Here is a 26,172-nt window from a genome sequence, read left to right as displayed (position 1 = left end):
CATTAATTCTGATATTGAAATGACTATTATTAAAACACTTTCCAGTTGATTGTTCAATATAAAAAAAAACCTGAGTAAAAACATGCCATCTTGCCAAACCATGAGAGGATATTCTCTGGAGACAGACTGCCTGAGTAAAAATTCTTATTTTCCTACTCACTGTGTACGTGATGGGCCAGTTTTTTAAGTTCTGTGTGGCTCATGTTGATCATCTGTAAATGGAGATGTGAATAAAACTTACTGCTTTAAAGGTATTTATGAGAATTATAAGAGTTAATTCATGTAAAGCATTTTGAAAAGTGGGACATAGTCTATAATAAATATTAGTTATTGATGTTACCCATAATTTTCTCAGTTATTATTAAATGAGAATCATTTATTTATTTAACTTTTATCATGGTTAAATGTACTTAATTTCTTGGCAGCCTTTTTATAATCTCAGAGAGTAAAGACTTGATAATTATATACAGTGAATTTTTCTTTTAAAAAGAACTCATCGTGACTTTTATTTTTTGTATCAGTGAAACAAGTACCATTTCCATCTGGTACTCTGCTGCAAGCTAATTCCACTGTTTCTGAAAATGTGATACAGTCTAGACCAATAACAACTATGACTTCTGGTGCCAAAGAACAGATAGGAAGAGGAGCAGAAGAAAAGAAGATGAAAGAGAAAATTGAAGTGAAAGGTATTTTTTTTTTTTAAGGTATTTTTAACCTTTAAGGTTATTTGGTTCTTGACTGGTTTAACAGATGTCAACATTTTTGGTAATAATAGTGGTGTCAAAAAGAAAGTTGAAACCTTTATGAACAGGTATAAACAGTAGGATATTGGAACATAGAAACTGGTCCTAAAGGATGTGTGAAGATTGACCAGATTGATAGGGTAAGAATGTGGTTGGTGTTTGAGGTAGAATATGTTTTTAACATAACTAAGAACATAAAAAGTAGAGATTAAGCGTAAGGACCCATATGTAGTTCAGTATAACTAAACTTTAGTGTATATTCAGTTTCAAAGAAGTCACAGATAGAAAGTTAGCTTGGGACTAGTTGTGATGATATGGAAGGGATATTCTAGTCAAAGGAGAATGTCTGAACTAAGGCATGGGGGTGTAAAGATCTTAGGAACTCATAAAATCTGGAGTAGAAAGTATATCACCATCTGCTTAGACAGCCAAACCAGAAATCTTGTAGTTAACCTTACCCTGTTGTCCTCCCTCAATTTGCATATGTAACTGACCACCAAAACATATTTAGAACCCAGCTCTGTGGCTCCATTTTGTCAGGTGCTACCTTTGTTCAAGTTCTCATGATCTGTCATTTGAATTAATATTAAAGCCTCATCTTTTCTAATTTATCTTTACCTTGCTGCTAAAGCTATTCTAATCATAAATCTGACTCCTTTTTAACCTAGTGTCCTTTATTCCTTTATAGACTTCGTTTTTCCAGGTATGTCTGGAAAAAGTGCTTTTATAATTCATTACACACACCTCTCATAACACTTATACTCACTTAAGAGTTTTTGGAAAATATAAAATGGCTGAGGAATTTGTGAGTTAACCTAAGCCAATTTAGCACCTAACGCTTGTCAGTTCCTTTTAGTAAATATCAGTAAATTTTCTTAGTTAGAAATAGATAGGGGTTGTACATCTTCTGCATAACTACATCACTAGTTGGTATGGTTACAATGAAAGCAAGTCAAACTAATTCTTTCATTTTATAAATTATAAATTTATTAAGAAGTAGGCACAAAACAATCAGACAGCCTGTTTTAAGTATGATAAAGTTCATACCCAAAGGAAGATCTGCTGCATTTGTGACTAGAGGATTAGTCAATCTTCTAGTCAAATGAGACAACGGAGTCTTCTTTTGTGAGGGGAGGAAGCACATAAGACCAAATGGAGCTCTATGTCTAGAATGTCTCTCTTCAGTGGTACTTTTCAATGATAATGGAAATGCTGTGTAATTGCATTATTGAACATAGTAGTCAGTAGTCACACATTGCTACTGAACATCTTATAATGTATCTAGTATGACTAAGGAACTGAGTTTTTTATTTTAAATTTAAATGTAAATAGCTATATGTGGTTGGCAGCTACCATATTGGACAGTGCTGGAATACAGGGCTGTTCCACTGGTGTTTGGCTGCTAGAATTGCCAGATTCCAAAATTCTGTTCATGCTCAGGCTGTGGTTACCATACAAGCTTTCTAGACTGTCACATGTGAGCATCACTAATTTTTTAATGAAACGTTCTTAAAGTCTTTTATGATAACTAAGTTCTTGGTACAGATTTGGATTTTTGCAGTCATCTCTGGAATGTAGATTCCGATAAAAGTATTTCCAATGCCTGGGAAGTAGATTAAAATTAAAAATACAAGTTGATATATAGATGTTCTGTTATACTGCATTATATCAGATACATAGAATATCACTCAAAGGTAACTGTTATTTAAGATTTTTAGTGTATTCTAGTAATTTATATATTCTATACATTTGGGTTTTTACCATTAAAAAAAGTCTTTGCTATTATTTTACATGGAAAATGGAATTTTTAAAAATTTGTTAATTAGATTAAAAATTGCCCATTATTTTTGAGCTAGCTGTACCTATTCTTTTATAAAATGTCTTCATATAGATTGTGAATGTCCTCACACAAACTCATTCTTCCCCACTCCAGGCAGAATTATTCATCTCTGTGTTTCTACATTTTTTTGTCTATGTAATGTTTGTCACATATTCATTATGCATATCTTCTTTAAAAGATATTTTCAGTGCCTTAGATTTCAGTAAATATTTGTTCAAAGATTAAATAAATATTTAGTTGAAAAGGAGTGCTTCTAAGCCACAACTGCCTGCTTATCTCTATCCTGTAGATTGCAGGTAAATAATTTATTTTGACTTACACTTTTTTCTCCTATAGAAGCTAGATATAAACTATAGAAGCTAGATGTAAACTGAAGGAATATGAACTCTTTTTTTTTTTTTTTTTTTTTTTAAGATTTTGTTTATTTACTTAGTGAGAGAGAGAGCATGAGACGGGAGAGGATCAGAGGGAAAAGCCAGATGCCCTGCAGAGCAGGGAGCCCAATGCAGGACTCCATCCTGGGACTCCAGGATCATGACCTGAGCTGAAGGCAGTTGCTTAACCAACTGAGCCACCTGGGTGTCCCGGAATATGAACTCTTTACAGGTTGCATTTCGATTCAGTGGCCAAAGTAATAAAATGCTAATAAGAGTTAGATTATTGACATATAAATAAGAGGAGGATTTTTAAAACATAATCAGAATAGGGGTGCCTGGGCGGCTCATTTGGTTAAGCTTCAACCTTTTGCTCAGGTTGCAACTTTGCAGTCCTGGAATCAAACCCCGTATCACCTCACATTGGGCTCAGCAGGGCATCTGCTTCTCCTGCTGCTCCTCCCCACTGCTCTGTGTGCGTGCTCACTCGCTTTCAAATAAAATCTTAAAAAAAAAAAATCAGAATAAAATGTTCTCTTCTGCTCAAATAGTTACTGTGGATAAACCTAAAGCCCTAGTAAGTCTTCTGAGAAATACAAGAAGTGGAGAAATTCATTTTTTACTTATTGGTGTGTCTAACTGAAGAGAAACATTTTATCAGTGAAGTTATATTTGATTGTAGTTCATTCTCTTAGCTAGTACTGATTGTGGTGTTCTTCCTAAATAAAGGATTTTTCCCTTTCTAAAGAGTCACAATAAAAATTTTAAAGGAGGGACGCCTGGGTGGCTCAGTTGGTTAAGCAGCTGCCTTCGGCTCCGGTCATGATCCCAGCGTCCTGGGATCGAGTCCCACATCGGGCTCCTTGCTCATCAGGGAGCCTGCTTCTCCCTCTGCCTCTGCCTGCCATTCTGTCTGCCTGTGCTCGCTCTCTCTCCCTCTCTCTCTCTGACAAATAAATAAATAAAATCTAAAAAAAAAAAAAAAATTTTTTTTAAAGGATTTTCTCCAGCTCTGTTTCAGGGAAAGGTAGACTTTCTCAAAAAAGGTCCATTTAGTAAACATCTTAAGCTTTGCAGACCAAAAAGTCATTTTTACAACTACTCTGCCATAGTGTAAAAGCGTCCATAGACAATAATGTAAATGAATGAACATAGTTTACCAACTTCTACTCTGTTTTAAACTAGAGATTCAGACAGTTATTCAACAGAGAAACAGCCAAAATAAGGTTCGAGATGTTATGACTTGAATAATTCTTTCCTTTGTTGTTATTTAAGTGAAGGTAGGAGATAAACATTCTTTCTTCTAAAGCTCATCAGTATTGATATTAGGGAGTTTTCCATAGTTTATTTTATTTTTGTTCTACTTCTGATGTTCAACCATTTATAAATATTTTTTAGGAGAGAAAAAGGAGAAAAAACAGCAGTCAGTAGCAGGAAGGATTGACTCTAAGCCAGTAGATGTTTCTCGTCTGGATCTTCGAGTTGGTTGTATCATCACTGCCAGAAAACATCCTGATGCAGATTCTTTATATGTGGAAGAAGTAGATGTTGGAGAAACAGCTCCAAGAACAGTTGTCAGTGGCCTGGTGAATCATGTTCCTCTTGAACAGGTAATCTGTACAGTTAAAATTACCTTTCCATACACGTCACTTTTTCTTAATGTTTTTCCATATAATTTTGTATTATGTGACCATACAATATAAGCCAGTATTCATTAGTTCATTGATTAATTTTAATAAAATAAATTTCACTAAAAAAGTACATGAAACTATCCAAAACTTGGAATAGCATTGTAAGTGAGGATCAAATTCATGAAGATAGAAGAAAGATGCATTATTTTTTCTCAGTTTTTAAAATGTTTTTAGTTTGCTATTTTAAGTGTAATACAGTATAAATATTTTTATCATCATCATTCTTTCATGGAATTTTATTACTCCTTGATTTTTTAAATCACTGTTAATATAAACCGAGAAAGCATCAATCTAAAATGTAAAAGTAAGAACAAGTCTTTTTTTTTTTAATAACTCAAATATTTTCATACTTGAAGCAAAAAGAAGAGAGGGGCTCATGGAGCTTATAATTTTTAACCTTATAATTTTTAATGGTATTTCTTTATTTTTAAAAAGTGGATGTTTTGTATTTTATTACTTAGGTATTTAAAATATGTGTGTGTGTGTGTGTGTGTGTGTGTGTGTGTGTGTGTGTGTAGATACACACATGTGTATTTCCAGTGACAGTGGAAAAAATTAGGCAGTAATGATTTTAATTTGGTCTTTCAGAACATCTACAGTAATTTGAGTTATCTGTCTCTTTCTTCTGCCCCATGGTGCTTTGGAGATACTGCAAAGGCTGTAGACTTCAACAGTAAAATAGTTGTGCTTCTCTGTTCATTGCCAGCTCTGTTGCTTATTGGCTTTGTGAATGTGGCTAAATCCCTACATACATTCATTCATTCATTCATTCATACTTTCAGATGCAGGTATTTCTTGGACACTGCAGGCACTGTTCTAGACAAGGGATAGAACAGTGAATTAAGGGGCGCCTGGGTGGCTCAGTGGGTTAAGCCACTGCCTTCAGCTCAGGTCATGATCTCAGGATCCTGGGATAGAGTCCCGCATTGGGCTCTCTGCTCAGCAGGGAGCCTGCTTCCCTCTCTCTCTCTCTGCCTGCCTCTGCCTACTTGTGATCTCTCTTTGTCAAAAAATTAAATAAAATCTTAAAAAAAAAAAAGAACAGTGAATTAAAATGATTGATAGATAGATTTGTTTAAAAAAAAAAAACCTGCCTTTGTGAAGCTCACAACCCTATGTGGGAGTCAGAAAATCACAATATATAGTATATTAAATAGTGATAATTATTAAAAAGAAAAGTAGAGAAAGAATCTAGGAGTTTTTGGAGTTATAATGATGTTGTTTTATATAAAGTGGTAGGGAAGGCATCATAAAGAAAGTGATATTTAAGTGAAGGTCTAAGAAAATGAAGAAAAGTCCTCTGTCTCCCTGGTAGAAGAATATTACAGGCAGTTCTAAGTCAGATGCTTGCCTGGCATGTTCAAAGAACAGCAGGAAGCAGTGTCATTATAGCAGAGTATATAAGGGGGAATGTCATGCAATGTGAAATCAGAAATAAGGATAGGATGCCAAATAACATAGAATCTTATAGATCATTGTAAAGAGTGGCTTTTATTCTGAGTGTGTTGAAAGCCATTGGAAAACTGGTAAGCTAAGGAGAAATGTGGTCTACCTCATTTATTAGTAGGATCATTTGGCTGTTCTGTTGAGGGGAGAAAAATGGAAATAAGATTAGTGAAGAAGTTTCTATCTATATAAAAAGAAAGACTTGGTTCATTTGTGTGTGCTTCCCCCGCCCCCCGCTAACATTAGTCTTGTGTAGGCCCAGGACTTCTTCATAACTACTTATGAAGTTAGGCTCATAAGAAGCCCTGGAGAAAAGAACCAATTGATCTTGAGCCAGCTCAAATTGGAAAAACTTCTTCTCCTTTGGTCTTCATCTTTTTTATTACCATAAGTTGCAGACAGTTTCTTCTCTTCCAAAAGCTGTCATTCATAGCCTTAAGCAAAGCTATTTACATACACATCTGTATCTAACCTATCAAGGCAGTAGTATTAAACATTCTATAAAGCAGGAGCACTCCCCCCCCCCCCCAGATTGCATACTACACTGTAGATTTGTGTATTTTTCTAAGGTAAGGGCCATGGGTATCATCTGATGCCCTAACAATTGCATATAGCTAACCCTTTTGTTTTTTCTTATATATATTTGCTTTAACTGTTTTTTCCCAAAGTGACATTTTTAAATTATTTGTATGAAGAAGATCTTATTCATGAAGACATCCAAAAAGGGGGCTTCTTGAATTTGAGTCTTAGGCCTATTATTATTATTATTATTATTTTAAATCATAGGATTTGGGGGTAAATTTGCCATAACATTTGTTTATAAAACAATCTTTTATTTAGAATGTGCCTTTTTCCTTCCCTGCAGTGATAGTTCTCTTGTATGCCGTTTTATTTAAAGCCTATTGAAAGAATAGAACAATTGTGTTCCTTAGTTTTGCTAATTGGGGATAAAAATCAAGACACTTCAGCTTTTGAAGATCGAAGAAATTTCTGTTCACTTCTATAACAAATTGTAGAAATAGCCCTAAATGTTAATTGCAGTGTACTTAATGTTTGAATAGTTAAATGATCAATAATTTTTTTTATATTTGTTGTTGAGGTATATTTGACTTGCAATGTTATATTAATTTCAGGTTTATAGTTGTTTCAGTGATTTTAGCATTTCTGGCATTACTCAGTGCTCACAATAAGTGTAGTCACCATGCAAAGATACTAAAATATTGACTATATTCCCTATGCTGTACTCTTCATCTCCATGATGACTGATTTTATAACTGAAACTTGCACCTCTTAATCCCCTTCACTTATTTTGCCCATCTTCCCATCTAATTCCCTTCTGACAACGTTTGTTCTCTGTATTTAAGAGTCTGTTGTTTATTTCTTTTGTGTTTTAGATCCTACATGTAAGTGAATCATATGGGATTGTCTTTCTCTGATATATTTCACTTGGTGTAATACCTTCTAGGTCCATCCATGTTGTCTCAAATGGCGAGATTTCATTCTCTTTTGTGACCAAGTAATATTCCATCATACCTGTATTCCACATTATATACATTACACACGTGCGTACGCGTGCACACACACACACACACACACCCTCTATCCATTCATCTATCTGAGTACTGGGATTCCTTCCATATCTTGGCTATTATAGATAATCCTGCAGCAAATGCAAAGGTGCATATATTATTATGCCCAAGTTTTTGTGTCCGAGAGACCACCAAGGAGCCAACACTGATGCAGTCACACGAGGGTTTATTTGACAAGCTTAAGCTTGGGCCCAAGTATACCTGACACAGCGGAGTAGGGACTTGGACCCCGAACCAGATTACAGTCAGAGTTCTTAAAGGCAGAACTCTGGGTGGACTTGGCGGTGGGTGAGGACAAAGGGGATTATGAATGATGTAAGTCTCCAAGGATTTTTGGAAGCAAGGTCTCCAGGACCTTGAGGGGCTAAGCTATTGTTGGGAGAAAGGTTATTTATTACTAGTAATAAAAATCTTTTCGTGAGACCGTTTAGTTATATATCAGTGGGTCATATGCTTGGGAATGATTGTTGACACTATCTTGGAGGTTTAGAGATAAAGTTTCCTAAAGGAATTACTAAAGTAAACTTACAGAATCCTGGTTGGACCTGTTGGAGTGGGGGGTCGGTCAGGCTAGGATTGTCCTTTGTCCTTAGGAAAGCCTTAAGGTGGAGGTCACTCTGCCTGTTTCAAGGACTTGTCAGCAGGTAATTATTCTTCTGCCTCTGTGTCCCACATCATTCCTCCCTGAACAGTCTTGACCCTTAAATCTTTAAGGTTTTTGAGGGTGGAAGGTCTCATCTTCTGTAACTTCTTCCTGCTGAACAGGGGCGTAGAGTTGTCCCTACCTACTCGGGCAACACTGGTCAGTTGGGGAATGTGTAGGGGAGTTATGAAAGACAGAGGCAGCTGAGTCCAGGGGAGTCTGCTCAGGTGATCTTCCCAAGTGGAAAGGATCATCTGTGGAAGTTATGACAGTGAAGGAGTTGAAGTCAGGTGAGGAGATATGGGAGAATATAGCAAAACATGGTTAGTGTTTTTGCTATTTGACAAAAAAAAAAACCTTTTCCAGTCCAGGAGTTTAAATCAATCATTAAAGGAGAGAGGGACTGTTTAAAGTGCTAACCTGAGTAGGTCAGAACCCAAGAAATATTTTGTGATAATCTGGAACATCAAGATGGCGGCACTTATGTCAGGGCTAGACTTGAGGTGGGTACAGCCTTGTTTTTCTTGGCCTCCACAATATGTTTTTGATTAGGGTTTTTATTTTCCTTGGGTAAAACACCCAGTGGGAGAATTACTGTATCGTATGGTAGTTCTATTTTCAATTTTTTGAGGAACCTCTATACTGGTTCTCACAGTGGTTGCACTGGTTTATATTTCCACCAACACTGAATGAGAGTTCTTTTTTTCTCCACATGCTTGCCAACACTATTTCTTGGCTTTTTGATAGTAGCAGTTCTGCTTGGTGTGAGGTGATATCTCATTGTGGTTTTGATTTGCATTTCCCTGATGAATAGTGATGTGAGTAGTTTTTCATGTATCTCTTGGCCATCTGTATCTCTTCTTTGGTATCTACTCAGGCCCTCTGCCCATTTTTAATTGGATTGTTTGTGGGGGTTTTTTTTGGTGTCAGATTGTATAAGTTCTTCATATATTTTGGATATTAATCCCTTAAGGGAAATATCCTTTGCAAATGTCTTCTCCCATTCAGTAGATTGCCTTTTTGTTTTGATGATGGTTTCCTTTGTTGTTCAAAAGCTTTTTATTTTGGTGTAGTTCCTGTAGTTTAATTTTGCTTTTGTTTCCCTTGCCTGAGGAGCCTTACGAAGAAAAATGTTTCTGTGGTCTGTTTCAAAGAAGTTACTGCCTATGTTCTCTCCAATTTTTTGGTTTCAGGTCTTAGAGTTAGGTCTCTAATCCATTTGAGTTTATTTTTGTGTATGGTTTAAGAAGGTGGCCTAGTTTTTTTTTTTTTTTTTTTTTTTAATTTTCCCAGCACCAAATGTTGAAAAAAACTCCTTTCCCCATTATATATTCTTGCCTCCTTTGTCGTAGATTTTCTGTACTCTGTATTTTATTCCATTGATTTATGTGTCTGTTTTTGTGCCAATACCACACTGTTTTGATTACTACAGCTTTGTAATATATCTTGAAATCTGGGATTATACCTCCAGTTTTATTCTTTTCAAGATTGCTCTGGCTGAGAATATGCTTATGGCTAGAATAACTTTCTTTCATGCCTGTTCTTGCCCTGGGCAGGGTTTACTTTTAATGCTGTTGAGGGGCTTCTGAGCTCACTGGTGGGCCAGCACTCATCTTAACTGTCCGCAGTTAGCCTCTGCAGCAGCTACAGGAATATGAAGGGTAAAGCTTGCTCTCTGAGCAGGCTACAAAGAGGCCTTCTTGCAGGAATTGTGGTTATGCTGGTGTATAGGGTTATTGCCCCTTCTTTCCAGGGCAGTAGTCACTTTGGAATGACATGACTTGCCTGCCTTCGGTGTTAGAGTAGTAGAATCTGTTTTGGAAGGGCAGACAGATGCAGGTAGACTGGGGGTATCTGGCTGCAGGGAATGCTGGGATGGGGGCATGGGCTGTCGGTAAGTTAGATGGAGAGGGATAGCATCAGCTCCTGCAAGCCTCAGGCCATCAAGGAGATGGAGGGCAAGAAAAATGACGCCCTCTAGCCCTTCTTTCTTTCCCAGAGATATTTCCTGTAGCTCTCTGCCTCTCTAGCTCATCCTAAGATTAGTCCGTAAATCTCCTTCACATATACCTCAAGCACTTTTCAAACTGCTGCTTTTGCACTGTGTCTAGTGATGGCTTTTTTAGTGTGGAGACTCTATTTACCAACATGCCTTGGTTTTCCCAGTTAAGCCCTGTTTATTTTTAAAGCTTCTGGAGTTAAGTCCTGCTGATATTCAAAGCAAGTGGTTATGAAGACTCATTTTCCCAGTTTGGGTCCATCTGACCCCCCTGTGAGTGACTCACCTGTGTTTGTGATATTCCTCCTGTTTGTGGTTATTTGCCAGCATTCCTGACTGTGTCTCCACTCCTATCCTTTTCGATGTTGTCTTCTCTCTAGCTGTGGATGATCTATGCTGTCAGTCTTGAGGTCGATTTCAGAGTTAATTGTAATAGATGTAGTTATTTCATTGGTGTGTCCATGGGACTATGTAAGGTTGGGATCCTCCTACTCCGTACCTATCTATCTGATAGAGTCCCAAGAGTAATTTTTAAACTAAGAAATGGATCTTGCATAGTATTGGAAATGACGAAATAGGTAAGGATTTTTCATTATTTTAATGCTAACAATAAGCTAAATGCTTTACATACATATTACAATATAATCCTAGACTTGGCTTTTTAAATTTGCTATCATTTTCCTCATTTTGTGAGGAAAAGCAATTCAACTTTATATAATCTCATTGCTAGTACATGGCAGCTAAATTCAAAACCAAATCTGTTTCGTCTAAAACTTATTTAACTGAAAAGTCTTGCCTTTGCTCCTTCAACTATAATGTACTGTCAGTTTGTGGAATTTTTTTTCAGGGTTTATGTACAACTTCTTAATAACAATAAAAGATTTTGGACACAGAGACAAATATACATTGACAAAAATATACATTTTTACATTTAGCTATTAGATGTACCTTAATGTATTCTAGGTATGATAATCTAAATCCCTGTATATCATTAATTACCAGTTTATGTTTCACAGATGCAAAATCGGATGGTGATTTTACTTTGTAACCTGAAACCTGCAAAGATGAGGGGGGTAATATCTCAAGCAATGGTGATGTGTGCTAGTTCACCTGAGAAGGTTGAAATCTTGGCACCTCCTAATGGGTCTCTTCCTGGAGACAGAATTGTGTTTGGTGCTTTTCCTGGTAAGTATTTATTAGTCATTATTTAAAACAGTTTGGGAACCATTGTTTTCTTCTAATGTTTAGTTTAAAATCAATCTTGTGTATGACTCCAAGGCTTTATCTTAAGTGACCGTTATTACTGAGATTTTATTACTGAGTTTCTTGAGATTGGTTCGAGATGGCTCATTAAGCACAGCCATCTAACCATCACCCTCCCCATGAATGCACACATTGCATAAAATACTAGAGAGAGTTTGCTTTAGAAAATGTTAATAATACTTATATAGTAGAAGAGTGTGATATGGATAGAGAACTGATTAATGTGCTGCAGAATCTTTGAAGCTATAGATTATCTCAGAATGCAGCACAGGAAAACAGAAGAAAAGTTCATACATGGGGAAGAAATGTGTAATTCTCAAAGTCCATCTAATAATGTATTTGCATATGCTATTACTTTAGGATATAGCGGAAAATCTCTGAATTAAGATTTGTATTTATTGCAATCATCTCAAAGGAGGTTACTTTTCATTTTGCTTGTTTTCTCCAGTAAAATGCTTCTGAGACAGATAAAGCTTCATAATGTGTGAAAAAGTTTCTTCAAGTAGATCTTTGAAGCAAAAGAACTTATCAGATACAGAATAACTATTTCTTCATAAAAGGAGGTGGAAATAGTTAGAAATCAAAAGATTGCATTTACTTAAAGGATGTTCATTTGATTAGAGTAATAGGAAAAGTAGAAACAAAATAGGCTAACACAGAGAATCAAATCTAAAAGTCAGAATTGATTTGGAGATAGATTTACAGAAACAGCTGAGTTTTAATAGTATAGCAAGGCTGATATGATTAGATGGACCTGCTTTTTTAATCCTATGTTAACTGTATTGTGTTTGATAAAATATTAGGATATGAAGAATTTTAACATTGGACTAAGAAAATGTGGATGAAAGCATGGGATTAATTTTCTTGAAATTTGCTCACCCCTCCTAATCAAAAGTAGACTAATCTAAAAAATACAGGGATTGTTTAGCAAGTATCTGTGGCTTTGAATGGATGTAGATGTCTTGATTGTCTAGATTGGAAACCATAATGGTCTGTGCTCTAAGACTCTTTCTTGTTAAACTAGATTTTGAGAAATCCCATTTAGAATCATTTCTTAAAGCAGCATAATGGCTTTTGGTTCTAGGAGCATATGATTATCACTCTGCTACCACAATATCAAAAGACCTCTCCAAACCTCACACTTGGGGGTAAATCATCATTTGTATACCTGACAAACCTGAAATTCTATCGAGAAGTCTTACTCACTAAACTGGGATAGAATGACAGTAAAAGTAAACATTTTCTTTTAAATTCAGCATGCATTTTTTAAAATGGAAATTCTGTTTACCTTTCCAAGTTAACATTTGCCTTTCTTTCTATTTAAACACTTAAGATTTAGTATGTTTTCCTTAGGTTTTATTTTCTGATGTAAATTGTAGAGTTACATGCTTAGAACTGGAAGAAATAATCTACTTTAACCCACTATTTTACAGATTTAGTTTGGGGTGTAACAAAACTTGGCTACTTTCTTAAGGTCATATAGAGTTTAGTGAAGGGATCAAACAATAAATGTGCCGGAATTTCTAATACTGTAGCATTTTTGTTTGTTGATTGTTGCTTGCTGGGAATTAATACAGACTATTTCATTAATGAATGCTTATATTCTTTTATTTCTGTGACTGTTTTCATTCCCTTATCAGAAAGAATTAACAGGTGATACTTCAGCCATTGAATCAGCTTTATCTGAATGCTATTGATGAGTAAATTGAAAGATATTCTTTGGGCAGTGATTTAGCATTAGAGATGCTAATAGCCCCATATGGATTTCTTCTCCTCACTATATTCTTTAATCTATATCTGTTTGGCTCGTTGTGTGTTTATATTTACATTGTTCCAAAGTCAGATATTTCGTGCAAATTCATAGTTTCCCTGTGTGCTTCAGCACATGGATTTGTGGAGAAGGTACGAAAAATAGTTGTAAAGTGAAAAGAAACAATAAAATGAAAAAATAAAATGAATGAATAAAATAAAATGAAAAAATAAAAATGGCCCATGAGGTTACTTTCTTATCACTTATAATAGCTTAGCCAAGGTAAATAACATCAAGTAGTTGATAAATTTTAGGATATGAGGTTTGTTAATGCTCATCTTGCTTATGCATCCACATCAGTTGCTTCTGTAGCAGTAAATCTGAAAGGAAATAACAGTTAATACAACACAAAAGGCCGTTACTTTCACTGTTGTTTTTTTCTTTTCCAATGAGGGCCATGATTTATCAGTGCTTTATTTTTCAGCATCTGTTTTACATTTTAGAGCTTAAGGTGTCTGCTGGACATTTTGATGTTCACTTGATGTGCTTAGTGTCTAGAGACTTAACATTTCATGTTATATAAAGTGTGGTATAGAACTTGTAGTTGGGGCTCAAACTTTTGAAGTGCTATTTGGCCTTGAAAAGGCTTTACCCTAACAACTGTTTATTCCAACTACAAATCCAAAAAGTACATAGAGTTTAGAAGATGCCAAATAATACTTTTGTAACAATGACTAGAAACCCTCATCACCCAGTACTTTTTAAGTTTTCAATACGTGAAGCTATGCATTTTAGTGTTTAAATGTGGTAAATAGTCCCAAAGCACCAAGCAAAAATAGCTTGAAAATAATACTATGGCTAGAAGACAATGGCAGTGATAGCCACTTTTTGACAGTGCACTGTTTTGTCTAGTAATATGAGACTGACGTGCTGCCTACTGCGCTAAGAAGGCACTTGTTTTGTCTAGTAATAAATGAGAATTTGTATTCAGACTTTTAACTTCCAAGATCATGCTTATTTTTATTGATACTGTCTTATTAATAAATGTAATTAATGGTTAATCACAAAGCATATATGATATATAAAAGAATGTTGAATTTTTTGATCCATTTATTATTAAAAATATATTTGTCTAAATTTGATTTTTCAAACTTGTCTATATTTGATTCTTCTCTCCAAACTCATTTCAGTCAGGTTTCTCTGCTCACTTTTCCCAGAACTGTTCTGATCAAGATCATGAATTAATCTCTGTAGCTAAATATTCATGGCTAGTTTTTAGTCTTTTTCTTAAGTAACTTGGTTTCTGGCACCACATTCTCTTGGTGGTCCCTTCATTGGCTGCCCTTCTTATCTCCTTTGCTGATTCTTCCTCACCTCCATGACCTAGCACTGAAGTATTCCAGACCTTGGTCTTTGCCCTCTTATCTTTTTTCCCCCACATTTGGCCTCATCTATTTTCCTTCCCATGTTTCTGTTTTCTTGGCTTTTCTTTTTCTTGCTTTTCTTTACCTAGCTGCTTGCTAGACTTTTTCATTAATATATACCAAGGAAGAAGAGATATCCCCATCATTCCCCTAGAATTCCCTTTTCCCATAGTATTTCCCATCTTACCTCAAGGAACTCCTTTTTCCCAACTTCTTTTTATTTTCTCAAATATCTTCTTCAGCAAATCCTAGTAATGGTACCTGTTGAGAATATCTAAAAGCATTCTTATCTACGCCACTACCAGTTTGGTCCTTGTGCCAACATCTTTGGTTGGGAAGTCAAAACCTTTTAAATGATCTCCCTTGCCCTTCTTCCATCTACTTTCAGTGACAGCAGGGAGATGGATGTAAGTCAGATTGTATTAGTCCTTTGCTCAGAACTATTAAGAAGCTTTTTATTTGACCCAGAGTACAAGCCCAAGTTCTTACAGTGGCTTCCCATTATCTCCATTTACCTCATGTACTCTACAGATCTTCAGTGATCACTCCAATCGAGCTATTGGCTCTTTCCCCAATTAGCTACATGACTTGGTTCCTCATCCTATTGAAATCTTTTAAATGTTATCTTTTTGTTTTTGTTTTCAAAACAATTAGCATCTAATATACTATACATTATTTATTGTCGGCCCACACAGAAATGTAAGCATCATGGAATCAAGATTTCTGGGGGTTTTTTTTGTTGTTGTTATGATGGTGGTTATTCACTGCTATATTCCTAGCATCTGGAAAATTGCCTGGCATAGAGTAGGAACTCAGTAAATTGCTTAATGAATAGACAGAAAGAAATCTACTTTTAAAACATGTGAAAAAGCAACAACCCCTGCCCCCAAGTATTTGTGGAGAACAGGCCCGAGCATCTGCTTTCATTATTGTTAGGATCATTCCTGGAACCGCCAAATCACTTTTCTCTATTGATTAGCTTTGAAAAAATTAATTCACTTTTTTTCTTTTAGATTTTATTTATTTATTTGAGAGAAAAAGAGCACAAGTAGTGGGGAGTGGCGGAGGGAGAAGGACAAGCAGACTCCCCGCTAAGCAGGAGCCTTGCCACAGGGCTAGATCCTGAGACCCTGAGATCATGACCTGATCGGAAGTTTAGATGCTTAACTGACAGAGCCACTCAGGCCCTCCAAATTAATTGACTTTTATTTGCAAAGTTATGCTTTAGTTTTTGTGCCACAGTTGGCAATAGTTAAAATTATTATATCTCAAAAACTCAGTTAAACATAAAATACTTCATTTAGTGCTATGCTTTTTTTTTTTTAATTTTATTTTTCATAAACATATAATATCTTTTTATCCCCAGGGGTACAGGTCTGTGAATCACCAGGTTTACACACTTCACAGCACTCACCATAGCACATACCCTCCCCAATGTCCATAATCCCACCCCCCCAACCCCCCTCCCCCCATTAACCCTCAGTTTGTTTTGTGAGATTAAGAGTCACTTATGGTTGGTCTCCCTCCCAATCCCATCTTGTTTCATTTACTCTTCTCCTACCCCCTTAACCCCCCATGTTGCATCTCCTCTCCCTCATATCAGGGAGATCATATGATAGTTGTCTTTCTCCGATTGACTTACTTCGCTAAGCATGATACCCTCTAGTTCCATCCACGTCGTCGCAAATGGCAAGATTTCATTTCTTTTGATGGCTGCATAGTATTCCATTGTGTATATATACCACATCTTCTTTATCCATTCGTCTGTTGATGGACATCTAGGTTCTTTCCATAGTTTGGCTATTGTAGACATTGCTGCTATAAACATTCGGGTGCACGTGCCCCTTCGGATCACTACGTTTGTATCTTTAGGGTAAATACCCAGCAGTGCAATTGCTGGGTCATAGGGTAGTTCTATTTTCAACATTTTGAGGAACCTCCATGGTGTTTTCCAGAGTGGTTGCACCAGCTTGCATTCCCACCAACAGTGTAGGAGGGTTCCCCTTTCTCCGCATCCTCGCCAGCATCTGTCATTTCCTGACTTGTTAATTTTAGCCATTCTGACTTGTGTGAGGTGATATCTCATTGTGGTTTTGATTTGTATTTCCCTGATGCCGAGTGATGTGGAGCACTTTTTCATGTGTCTGTTGGCCATCTGGATGTCTTCTTTGCAGAAATGTCTGTTCATGTCCTCTGCCCATTTCTTGATTGGATTATTTGTTCTTTGGGTGTTGAGTTTGCTAAGTTCTTTATAGATTTTGGACACTAGCCCTTTATCCGATATGTCATTTGCAAATATCTTCTCCCATTCTGTCAGTTGTCTTTTGGTTTTGTTAACTGTTTCCTTTGCTGTGCAAAAGCTTTTGATCTTGATGAAATCCCAATAGTTCATTTTTGCCCTTGCTTCCCTTGCCTTTGGCGATGTTCCTAGGAAGATGTTGCTGCGGCTGAGGTCGAAGAGGTTGCTGCCTGTGTTCTCCTCAAGGATTTTGATGGATTCCTTTCTCACATTGAGGTCCTTCATCCATTTTGAGTCTATTTTCCTGTGTGGTGTAAGGAAATGATCCAATTTCATTTTTCTGCATGTGGCTGTCCAATTTTCCCAACACCATTTGTTGAAGAGGCTGTCTTTTTTCCATTGGATATTTCCTGCTTTGTCGAAGATTAGTTGACCATAGAGTTGAGGGTCTATTTCTGGGCTCTCTATTCTGTTCCATTGATCTATGTGTCTGTTTTTGTGCCAGTACCATGCTGTCTTGATGATGACAGCTTTGTAATAGAGATTGAAGTCCGGAATCGTGATGCCACCAACTTTGGCTTTCTTTTTCAATATTGCTTTGGCTATTCGAGGTCTTTTCTGGTTCCATATAAATTTTAGGATTATTTGTTCCATTTCTTTGAAAAAAATGGATGGTACTTTGATAGGAATTGCATTAAATGTGTAGATTGCTTTAGGTAGCATAGACATTTTCACAATATTTATTCTTCCAATCCAGGAGCATGGAACATTTTTCCATTTCTTTGTGTCTTCCTCAATTTCTTTCATGAGTACTTTATAGTTTTCTGTGTATAGATTCTTAGTCTCTTTGGTTAGATTTATTCCTAGGTATCTTATAGTTTTGGGTGCAATTGTAAATGGGATGGACTCCTTAATTTCTCTTTCTTCTGTCTTGTTGTTGGTGTAGAGAAATGCAACTGATTTCTGTGCATTGATTTTATATCCTGACACTTTACTGAATTCCTGTACAAGTTCTAGCAGTTTTGGAGTGGAGTCTTTTGGGTTTTCCACATATAGTATCATATCTGCGAAGAGTGATAGTTTGACTTCTTCTTTGCCAATTTGAATGCCTTTAATTTCCTTTTGTTGTCTGATTGCTGAGGCTAGGACTTCTAGTACTATGTTGAATAGCAGTGGTGATAACGGACATCCCTGCCGTGTTCCTGACCTTAGCGGAAAAGCTTTCAGTCTTTCTCCATTGAGAATGATATTTGCGGTGGGTTTTTCATAGATGGCTTTGATAATATTGAGGTATGTGCCCTCTATCCCTACACTTTGAAGAGTTTTGATCAGGAAGGGATGCTGTACTTTGTCAAATGCTTTTTCAGCATCTATGGAGAGTATCATATGGTTCTTGTTCTTTCTTTTATTAATGTGTTGTATCACATTGATTGATTTGCGGATGTTGAACCAACCTTGCAGCCCTGGAATAAATCCCACTTGGTCGTGGTGAATAATCCTTTTAATGTACTGTTGAATCCTATTGGCTAGTATTTTGGCGAGAATTTTTGCATCTGTGTTCATCAAGGATATTGGTCTGTAGTTCTCTCTTTTGATGGGATCCTTGTCTGGTTTTGGGATCAAGGTGATGCTGGCCTCATAAAATGAGTTTGGAAGTTTTCCTTCCATTTCTATTTTTTGGAACAGTTTCAGGAGAATAGGAATTAGTTCTTCTTTAAATGTTTGGTAGAATTCCCCTGGGAAGCCATCTGGCCCTGGGCTTTTGTTTGTTTGGAGATTTTTGATGACTGTTTCAATCTCCTTACTGGTTATGGGTCTGTTCAGGCTTTCTATTTCTTCCTGGTTCAGTTGTGGTAGTTTATAGGTCTCTAGGAATGCTTCCATTTCTTCCAGATTGTCAAATTTGTTGGCGTAGAGTTGCTCATAGTATGTTCTTATAATTGTCTGTATTTCTTTGGTGTTCGTTGTGATCTCTCCTCTTTCATTCATGATTTTATTTATTTGGGTCCTTTCTCTTTTCTTTTTGATAAGTCTGGCCAGGGGTTTATCGATCTTATTAATTCTTTCAAAGAACCAGCTCCTAGTTTCGTTGATTTGTTCTATTGTTTTTTTGGTTTCTATTTCATTGATTTCTGCTCTGATCTTTAGGATTTCTCTTCTCCTGCTGGGTTTAGGGTTTCTTTCTTGTTCTTTCTCTAGCTCTTTTAGGTGTAGGGTTAGGTTGTGTACCTGAGACCTTTCTTGTTTCTTGAGAAAGGCTTGTACCGCTATATATTTTCCTCTCAGGACTGCCTTTGTCGTGTCCCACAGATTTTGAACCGTTGTGTTTTCATTATCATTTGTTTCCATGAATTTTTTCAACTCTTCTTTAATTTCCTGGTTGACCCATTCATTCTTTAGAAGCATGCTGTTTAGTCTCCCTGTATTTGGGTTCTTTCCAAATTTCCTCTTGTGATTGAGTTCTAGCTTCAGAGCATTGTGGTCTGAAAATATGCAGGGAATGATTCCAATCTTTTGATAACGGTTGAGACCTGATTTAGGACCGAGAATATGATCTATTCTGGAGAATGTTCCATGTGCACTAGAGAAGAATGTGTATTCTGTTGCTTTGGGATGAAATGTTCTGAATATATCTTTGATGTCCATCTGGTCCAGTGTGTCATTTAAAGCCTTGATTTCCTTGTTGATCTTTTGCTTGGATGATCTGTCCATTTCAGTGAGGGGAGTGTTAAAGTCCCCTACGATTATTGTATTATTGTCGATGTGCTTCTTTGATTTTGTTATTAATTGGTTTATATAGTTGGCTGCTCCCACGTTAGGGGCATAGATATTTAAAATTGTTAGATCTTCTTGTTGGACAGTTCCTTTGAGTATGATATAGTGTCCTTCCTCATCTCTTATTATAGTCTTTGGCTTAAAATCTAATTGATCTGATATAAGGATTGCCACTCCTGCTTTTTTCTGATGTCCATTAGCATGGTAAATTCTTTTCCACCCCCTCACTTTAAATCTGGAGGTGTCTTCAGGTTTAAGATGAGTTTCTTGTAGGCAACATATAGATGGGTTTTGTTTTTTTATCCATTCTGATACCCTGTGTCTTTTGATTGGGGCATTTAGCCCATTAACATTCAGGGTAAGTATTGAGAGATATGAATTTAGTGCCATTGTATTGCCTGTAAGGTGACTGTTATTGTATATTATGTCTGTTCCTTTCTGATCTACTACTTTTAGGGTCTCTCTTTGCTTAGAGGACCCCTTTCAATATTTCCTGTAGAGCTGGTTTGGTATTTGCAAATTCTTTCAGTTTTTGTTTGTCCTGGAAGCTTTTAATCTCTCCTTCTATTTTCAATGATAGCCTAGCTGGATATAGTATTCTTGGCTGCATGTTTTTCTCGTTTAGTACTCTGAATATATCATGCCAGCTCTTTCTGGCCTGCCAGGTCTCTGTGGATAAGTCTGCTGCCAATCTAATATTTTTACCATTGTATGTTACAGACTTCTTTTCCCGGGGTGCTTTCAGGATCTTCTCTTTGTCACTAAGACTTGTAAATTTTACTATTAGGTGATGGGGTGTGGACCTATTCTTATTGATTTTGAGGGGGGTTCTCTGAATCTCCTGGATTTTGATGCTTGTTCCCTTTGCCATATTGGGGAAATTCTCTCCAATAATTCTCTCCAATATACCTTCTGCTCCCCTCTCTGTTTCCTCTTCTTCTGGAATCCCAATTATTCTAATGTTGTTTTGTCTTATGGTGTCACTTATCTCTCGAATTCTCCCCTCATGGTCCAGTAGCTGTTTGTCCCTCTTTTGCTCAGCTTCTTTATTCTCCGTCATTTGGTCTTCTATATCGCTAATTCTTTCTTCTGCCTCATTTATCCTAGCAGTGAGAGCCTCCATTTTTGATTGCACCTCATTAATAGCTTTTTTGATTTCAACTTGGTTAGATTTTAGTTCTTTTATTTCTCTAGAAAGGGCTTTTATCTCTCCGGAGAGGGTTTCTCTAATATCTTCCATGCCTTTTTCGAGCCCGGCTAGAACCTTGAGAATCGTCATTCTGAACTCTAGATCTGACATATTACCAATGTCTGTATTGATTAGGTCCCTAGCCTTTGGTACTGCCTTTTGTTCTTTTTTTTGTGGTGAATTTTTCCGCCTTGTCATTTTGTCCAGATAAGAGCAGATGAAGGAGCAAGTAAAATACTAAAAGGGTGGCAACAACCCCAGGAAAATATGCTTTAGCTAAATCAGAAGAGATCCCAAATCGTGAGGGGGATAAAGGGGATAAAAAAAGGTTCAGAAAGAAGAAAAAAAAAAAAAAGAAAGAAAGATACAATTAAAAAAAGAAAACCAATAAAGAAATAAATATAAAAAGGAAAAAATATATATATATATTAGATAAACTAGTTAAAAAACGTTAAAAAAGAAAAGGGTAAAAGTTAAAAAAATTTAGCAGAATTAGAAAAATAAATTGAAAAAAAAAAAAGAAAAAAAATTAAATTAACTGCAAGGCTAAAGAATCATTGGGAGAAAGCCATGAGTTCTGTGCTTTGCTTTCTCCTCCTTTGGAATTACGCTGCTCTCCTTGGTATTGAAACTGTACTCCTTGGTAGGTGAACTTGGTCCTGGCTGGGCTTCTTGTTGATCTTCTCGGGGAGGGGCCTGTTGTAGTGATTCTCGAGTGTCTTTGCCCCGGGCGGAGTTGCACCGCCCTTACCAGGGGCCGGGCTGAGTAATCCGCTCGGGTTTGCTTTCAGGAGCTTTTGTTCCCTGAGCGCTTTCTGTAGAGTTCCGGAGGGCGGGAATGAAGATGGCGGCCTCCCGGTCTCCGGCCCGGAGGAGCCGAGAGCCCAGGGCCCCACTCCTCAGTGCGCCCTCAGAGAACAGCGCCAATTTACTCCCTTCACCCTGCCTCTGGCCGCGCTCCGAGCTGACCGAGCCTGCGACCGGTTCAAGGTAACCCCGAGCTTAGAGCTTACTCCTCGGCTCTGTCTCTGTAGCCGGCTTCCCAGTTCTAATACCTGTAAGCTCTGTGACACTCAGACACCCCTGATCCTTCTGTGACCCTGCAGGACCTGAGGCCACGCTGACCCTGCGTGGGCTTCACCCCGATTAAGCCTCTGGAGTGATGTCCCTCAGCGGAACAGACTTTTAAAAGTCCCGATTTTGTGCTCCGTTGCTCCGCCGCTTGCCGGGAGCCGGCCCCTCCCCCCGCGGTCTATCTTCCCGTCGCTTTGGATTCACGTTTCCGCCCGTCCTACCTTTCAGAAAGTGGTTGAGTTTCTGTTTCTAGAGTTGCTGTTCTTCTTCTCTTCGATCTCCCGTTGGATTTGTAGGTGTTTGCAATCTTTAGATAAGCTATCTAGCTGATCTCCCGCTACCTGAAGTAGTCTCAGCCTGCTACTTCTCCGCCATCTTGACTCCTCCTCTAGTGCTATGCTTTTTATGGGCATGGCAGATATCAAAGAGAAGCTGATAATCAGTGAGCATCCTGTGTAAAAGAGTAGCCTAATTAAAATGAAGTTTCTTGTTCTTATTCCAGACTTGTGAATAACTGGGACTTTGGAATTTGCATTTATTGCTTTTTATAGGTTTTAAATTCTGAGAAGGTGGTCACAGCATTTTACATCTGTACAAACTCCTTTCTGAACTATTTCCTGTTCCCTGTATGCTTTGTTTACAGTGAGTTGGCCTAAAATAGTCTCTTAAGGATTAGTTCTATTACATTATGTGTAACCATTTTCAAATGGTGATTATTGGCATGCGTTTAGCAATTTCAGAGGCTCTGCAGTTTTTAGGTTTAAGAACTTTTGTTGATATCATTGAACTTCTTTGGATAGCCATGTCAAAAAGATAAAAAAGAAAATAAAATTAGAAGGACATAATACACAGGAATGATGAAAAAGACTTCTGTGGACAATATAGTTTATTAAAAAACAGTTATTTAAAATATTAGGTATGTTTTTCATGGCAGGTGATTTAAAAACTTGTATTTCAAACTAGCTTTATACGCTACCAAATAATATATTATTGAGAAACATTTTGAGTAAGCCAGAAAGTTTACACTGCATTTAAGACTTTTCAACTCTAATTTATATTCAGTTATAATGTGACAGGTTTTAGTTATAATCTCAAAATTTTATTTGTCTGAATCACGTTTCATTTATTGATTAAAGTCTCACAGCTACATTCGGAGTGTTCAGGTATTGAGTCTGGTGTGTTGAAAGTAACAGCCATGCTTTAGAGGTTTCTCTTAGTTTCTAGTTAGATTTAGTTCAAGTATTTGTTCCTAGAAAGTTATTAGTCTTTTAAGAACTTAAAGCTTTAGATCTTGACTCTGCAGTGCTGGGTGACCTGGGAACCTTTGTGAGGCTCATCTTTTTTATCTATAAGAAGGAGTTTTTAATGGTATCTATATTGTGTGGGTTTTGTGAGGTTTAACTTTTGCAACACTTAGCTACCTGCCTCATATTTTAAGTTCTTAGCTGTAACCTTTGTACCTCAATTTCCTCCTCTGTAAAATGGGGGTAATTAATAGTATTTATGTAGCGTACTGAGAGGATTGAGTGAGTAAATATATGTAAAGCACTTAGTGTACTGATGGCATAGTAAGCACTATGTGCTATGTATTATGAATATTTTGTATACATGTCAATATCTTCCTAGATCTGAGAAGTTTAGTTTTGTGCTGCATTACAGTTTTATGTCTGCATTTAGTAAGAACTCACACAATCTATACTCTTGATAAGAAGCTTTCACACAAATATGGGATGCTCTGCTTCTTAAATTAATTCATTATTATTTTTTGGGTGGGCTAGGGGAATTCAAAGTTAGTACTCCAGTCTCCCTGAATAATATGTCTGACTTCAGCTTTCTAGAATTCTGGAATGCCCACTTCCCCACATGCTCTGTGTATAAGCAAAGTAGGATTATGTTTGTAGACTAAGGAATAGTTTAGAAACAAAAAATAAAACTCTTGCAGATACTTTATATATTGATATTTTTTCCTATTGTTTATTAATTAGTTCTCTGTTGTCCAATCAAATGCTCCTAAAAGAATAAGAGAAATCCTTATCTTTTATGCTAATCTTTCAGTTTTAGTTTCACTGCATGTTCTTCTGGAATAGATACATCATTTAACTAACTATTCTGTCATCTCTGAAAACCTGCATACTAGAGGACAGTTTTGTGTGTTCTTGCCAGTTTTATGGCAGTTTCTGAAGAGCTAATAAAGAACAAAATCACTACGGCCAACCAATTTCCTCAGTTTTGTTGTTCCTGTTGTATGAGTGGAGAATAAAAACTAGTGTAGGTAATGAGATATAATCAGAATATAAAATATAATTAGTTCAGTAATGTTAAAAGATTCTTTTTAAAGTAATTGCAGAAGATTTGAAGTTGGTATTCACTTTAGAAAAGATCTAAATTTCTATTTCTATCATTACTGAATTAGACTTCAGAAAAACTTTTTATTACCTTCAGGAAAGCAGTTTTTATTTCACACTAGTGCTTAAGAGATTTGTTGTTTTTCTTCACTGTTTCTTGAACTGATTCTTTTTCTTTTCTTTTCTTTTTTTTTTTTTTTAAGATTTTATTTATTTGCCAGAGAGAGAGAGAGAGAGCACAAGTAGGCACAGTGGCAGGCAGAGGAAGAGGGAGAAGCAGGCTCTCCGCTGAGCAGGGAGCCCGATGTGGGGCTCCATCCCAGGACCCTGGGATCATGATCCAAGCCGAAGGCAGCTGCTTAACTGACTGAGCCGCCCAGGCATCCTGAATTGATTCTTTATTCCAAGTGTTATTGAACATCCCCAGCTACTAAAATGATGTTTTATTAAACTTTCATTTCTGCTTTCTTATCAGTCATTAAATAGAGGGATTGTTTGGTATATTGGTGCCCCTAAGTAGACCAGATGCATTTTACAATATATTTGTCTTTTGTTGATGATAAACTTTTAGTGTGGTTTATGATAAAGAGAGAGGATGTGTTATTATCCACATGTGAGAATGTTATTTCTTTTCTAAAGAATAGTTTATCAGGAGGCAAGATGCTGTACTAGCAGAACACAGGTTTTGGTGTCAAATTATAATTTGTTGATCATGTAGCTTTGAGCAATTTATCTTCTCTGAACACCATTTCTTTATATTTAAAATCAGAGTATTGTGTGCATTGTTTGCAACAGTATGTATTTCTTGTGCTTAGCAAATGCTTGTACTTGTCTCCTTACTAAACTTTTTATCTCTTTGCATCTCGTCAAATGGAATGGGCAGCAGATGAAACCCAAAATAGTTATTATATTTAGCTAGATAATCTCAATATTTAATTCATTCTGTAGTATCAGTAAGAAATCTTTAAGCACTGTAGCAGCAATCTCTTTGTTTATTTTGTACATTGAAACAGAGTAAAGCATAAGCTGTTTGTGCCACATGTAAAAATAAAACACATCAAATTATGCTCTCATCTTTTCAGTTTTTCTGTCTATATAGTGACAAAATGAGTATCTTATATTTTTGTTTTAATAATTTGGGGAATAAATTCTCTTAGCTGTATTACCTGTAGAAATATTTATTATAAGAGTAAAAAATAATCTTTCACATTTGTACAGAAATGACAAAATGTGTGTGTGTGTCCATATTTAGTTTTGTTTTAACAAAGGAACGTGTACAATTTAATGTTTTAAGCTGAGCATCATCTTTACAGTGAAACAAACAAAAAATTTATTTTTATTTTTATTTATTTTTTTAAATTTATTTTCAGTGTTCCAGAATTCATTGTTTATGTACTACACCCAGTGCTCCATGCATTATGTCCCCTAATAAACAAAATTACAATAGAGAAAATCAACTCAAAACAATATCCTACAGGTTGTGTTGATCCTCCCATTAGTGGGGCTCAAGCCATCATTAGGAGAGAATTTTATTTTAAAAAGTCATCTTAAACTGCAAGGGTGTCCATTAAACATAATTAAACATGTCAAAGGAGAAGCCATGTTAGGAAATGACAAATTATTTTATTTTCTCAATCAATAATATAAACTGCTGATGACATAATAAAAATAAGTGTTAATAAGTAAGTGTTAAAATTCTGATCAGGTTTAAAGATCAGAAAGTGTTGCCTAGACAATTCAACAGAAATCTCTATAGATAATTTATTTAATATGTTAGCTATGTAACTT

The 26,172-nt window shown here is 36.4% G+C and overlaps 1 protein-coding gene across 2 annotated transcripts in view; it reads left to right on the top strand.

Annotated features, from left to right (window-relative positions):
* The window catches only part of LOC111157521 (aminoacyl tRNA synthetase complex interacting multifunctional protein 1), a 100,009-nt gene that overhangs the window by 14,494 nt on the left and 59,343 nt on the right, over positions 1 to 26,172 (top strand). For both annotated transcript variants that reach the window (XM_022519011.1, XM_022519003.1), the window contains exons 4-6: positions 522 to 686; positions 4,356 to 4,567; positions 11,342 to 11,510. In XM_022519011.1, coding sequence (XP_022374719.1) covers positions 522 to 686; positions 4,356 to 4,567; positions 11,342 to 11,510 — 546 coding nt within the window. The remainder of the gene's footprint in view (positions 1 to 521; positions 687 to 4,355; positions 4,568 to 11,341; positions 11,511 to 26,172) is intronic.

Source organism: Enhydra lutris, unplaced genomic scaffold (assembly GCF_002288905.1).
Source record: "Enhydra lutris kenyoni isolate GAN:26980312 unplaced genomic scaffold, ASM228890v2 scaffoldscaffold3, whole genome shotgun sequence".
NCBI lineage: Eukaryota > Metazoa > Chordata > Mammalia > Carnivora > Mustelidae > Enhydra > Enhydra lutris.
Note: the sequence above shows the minus strand (reverse complement) of the source record. Positions and strands in the feature narration are given on the sequence as shown.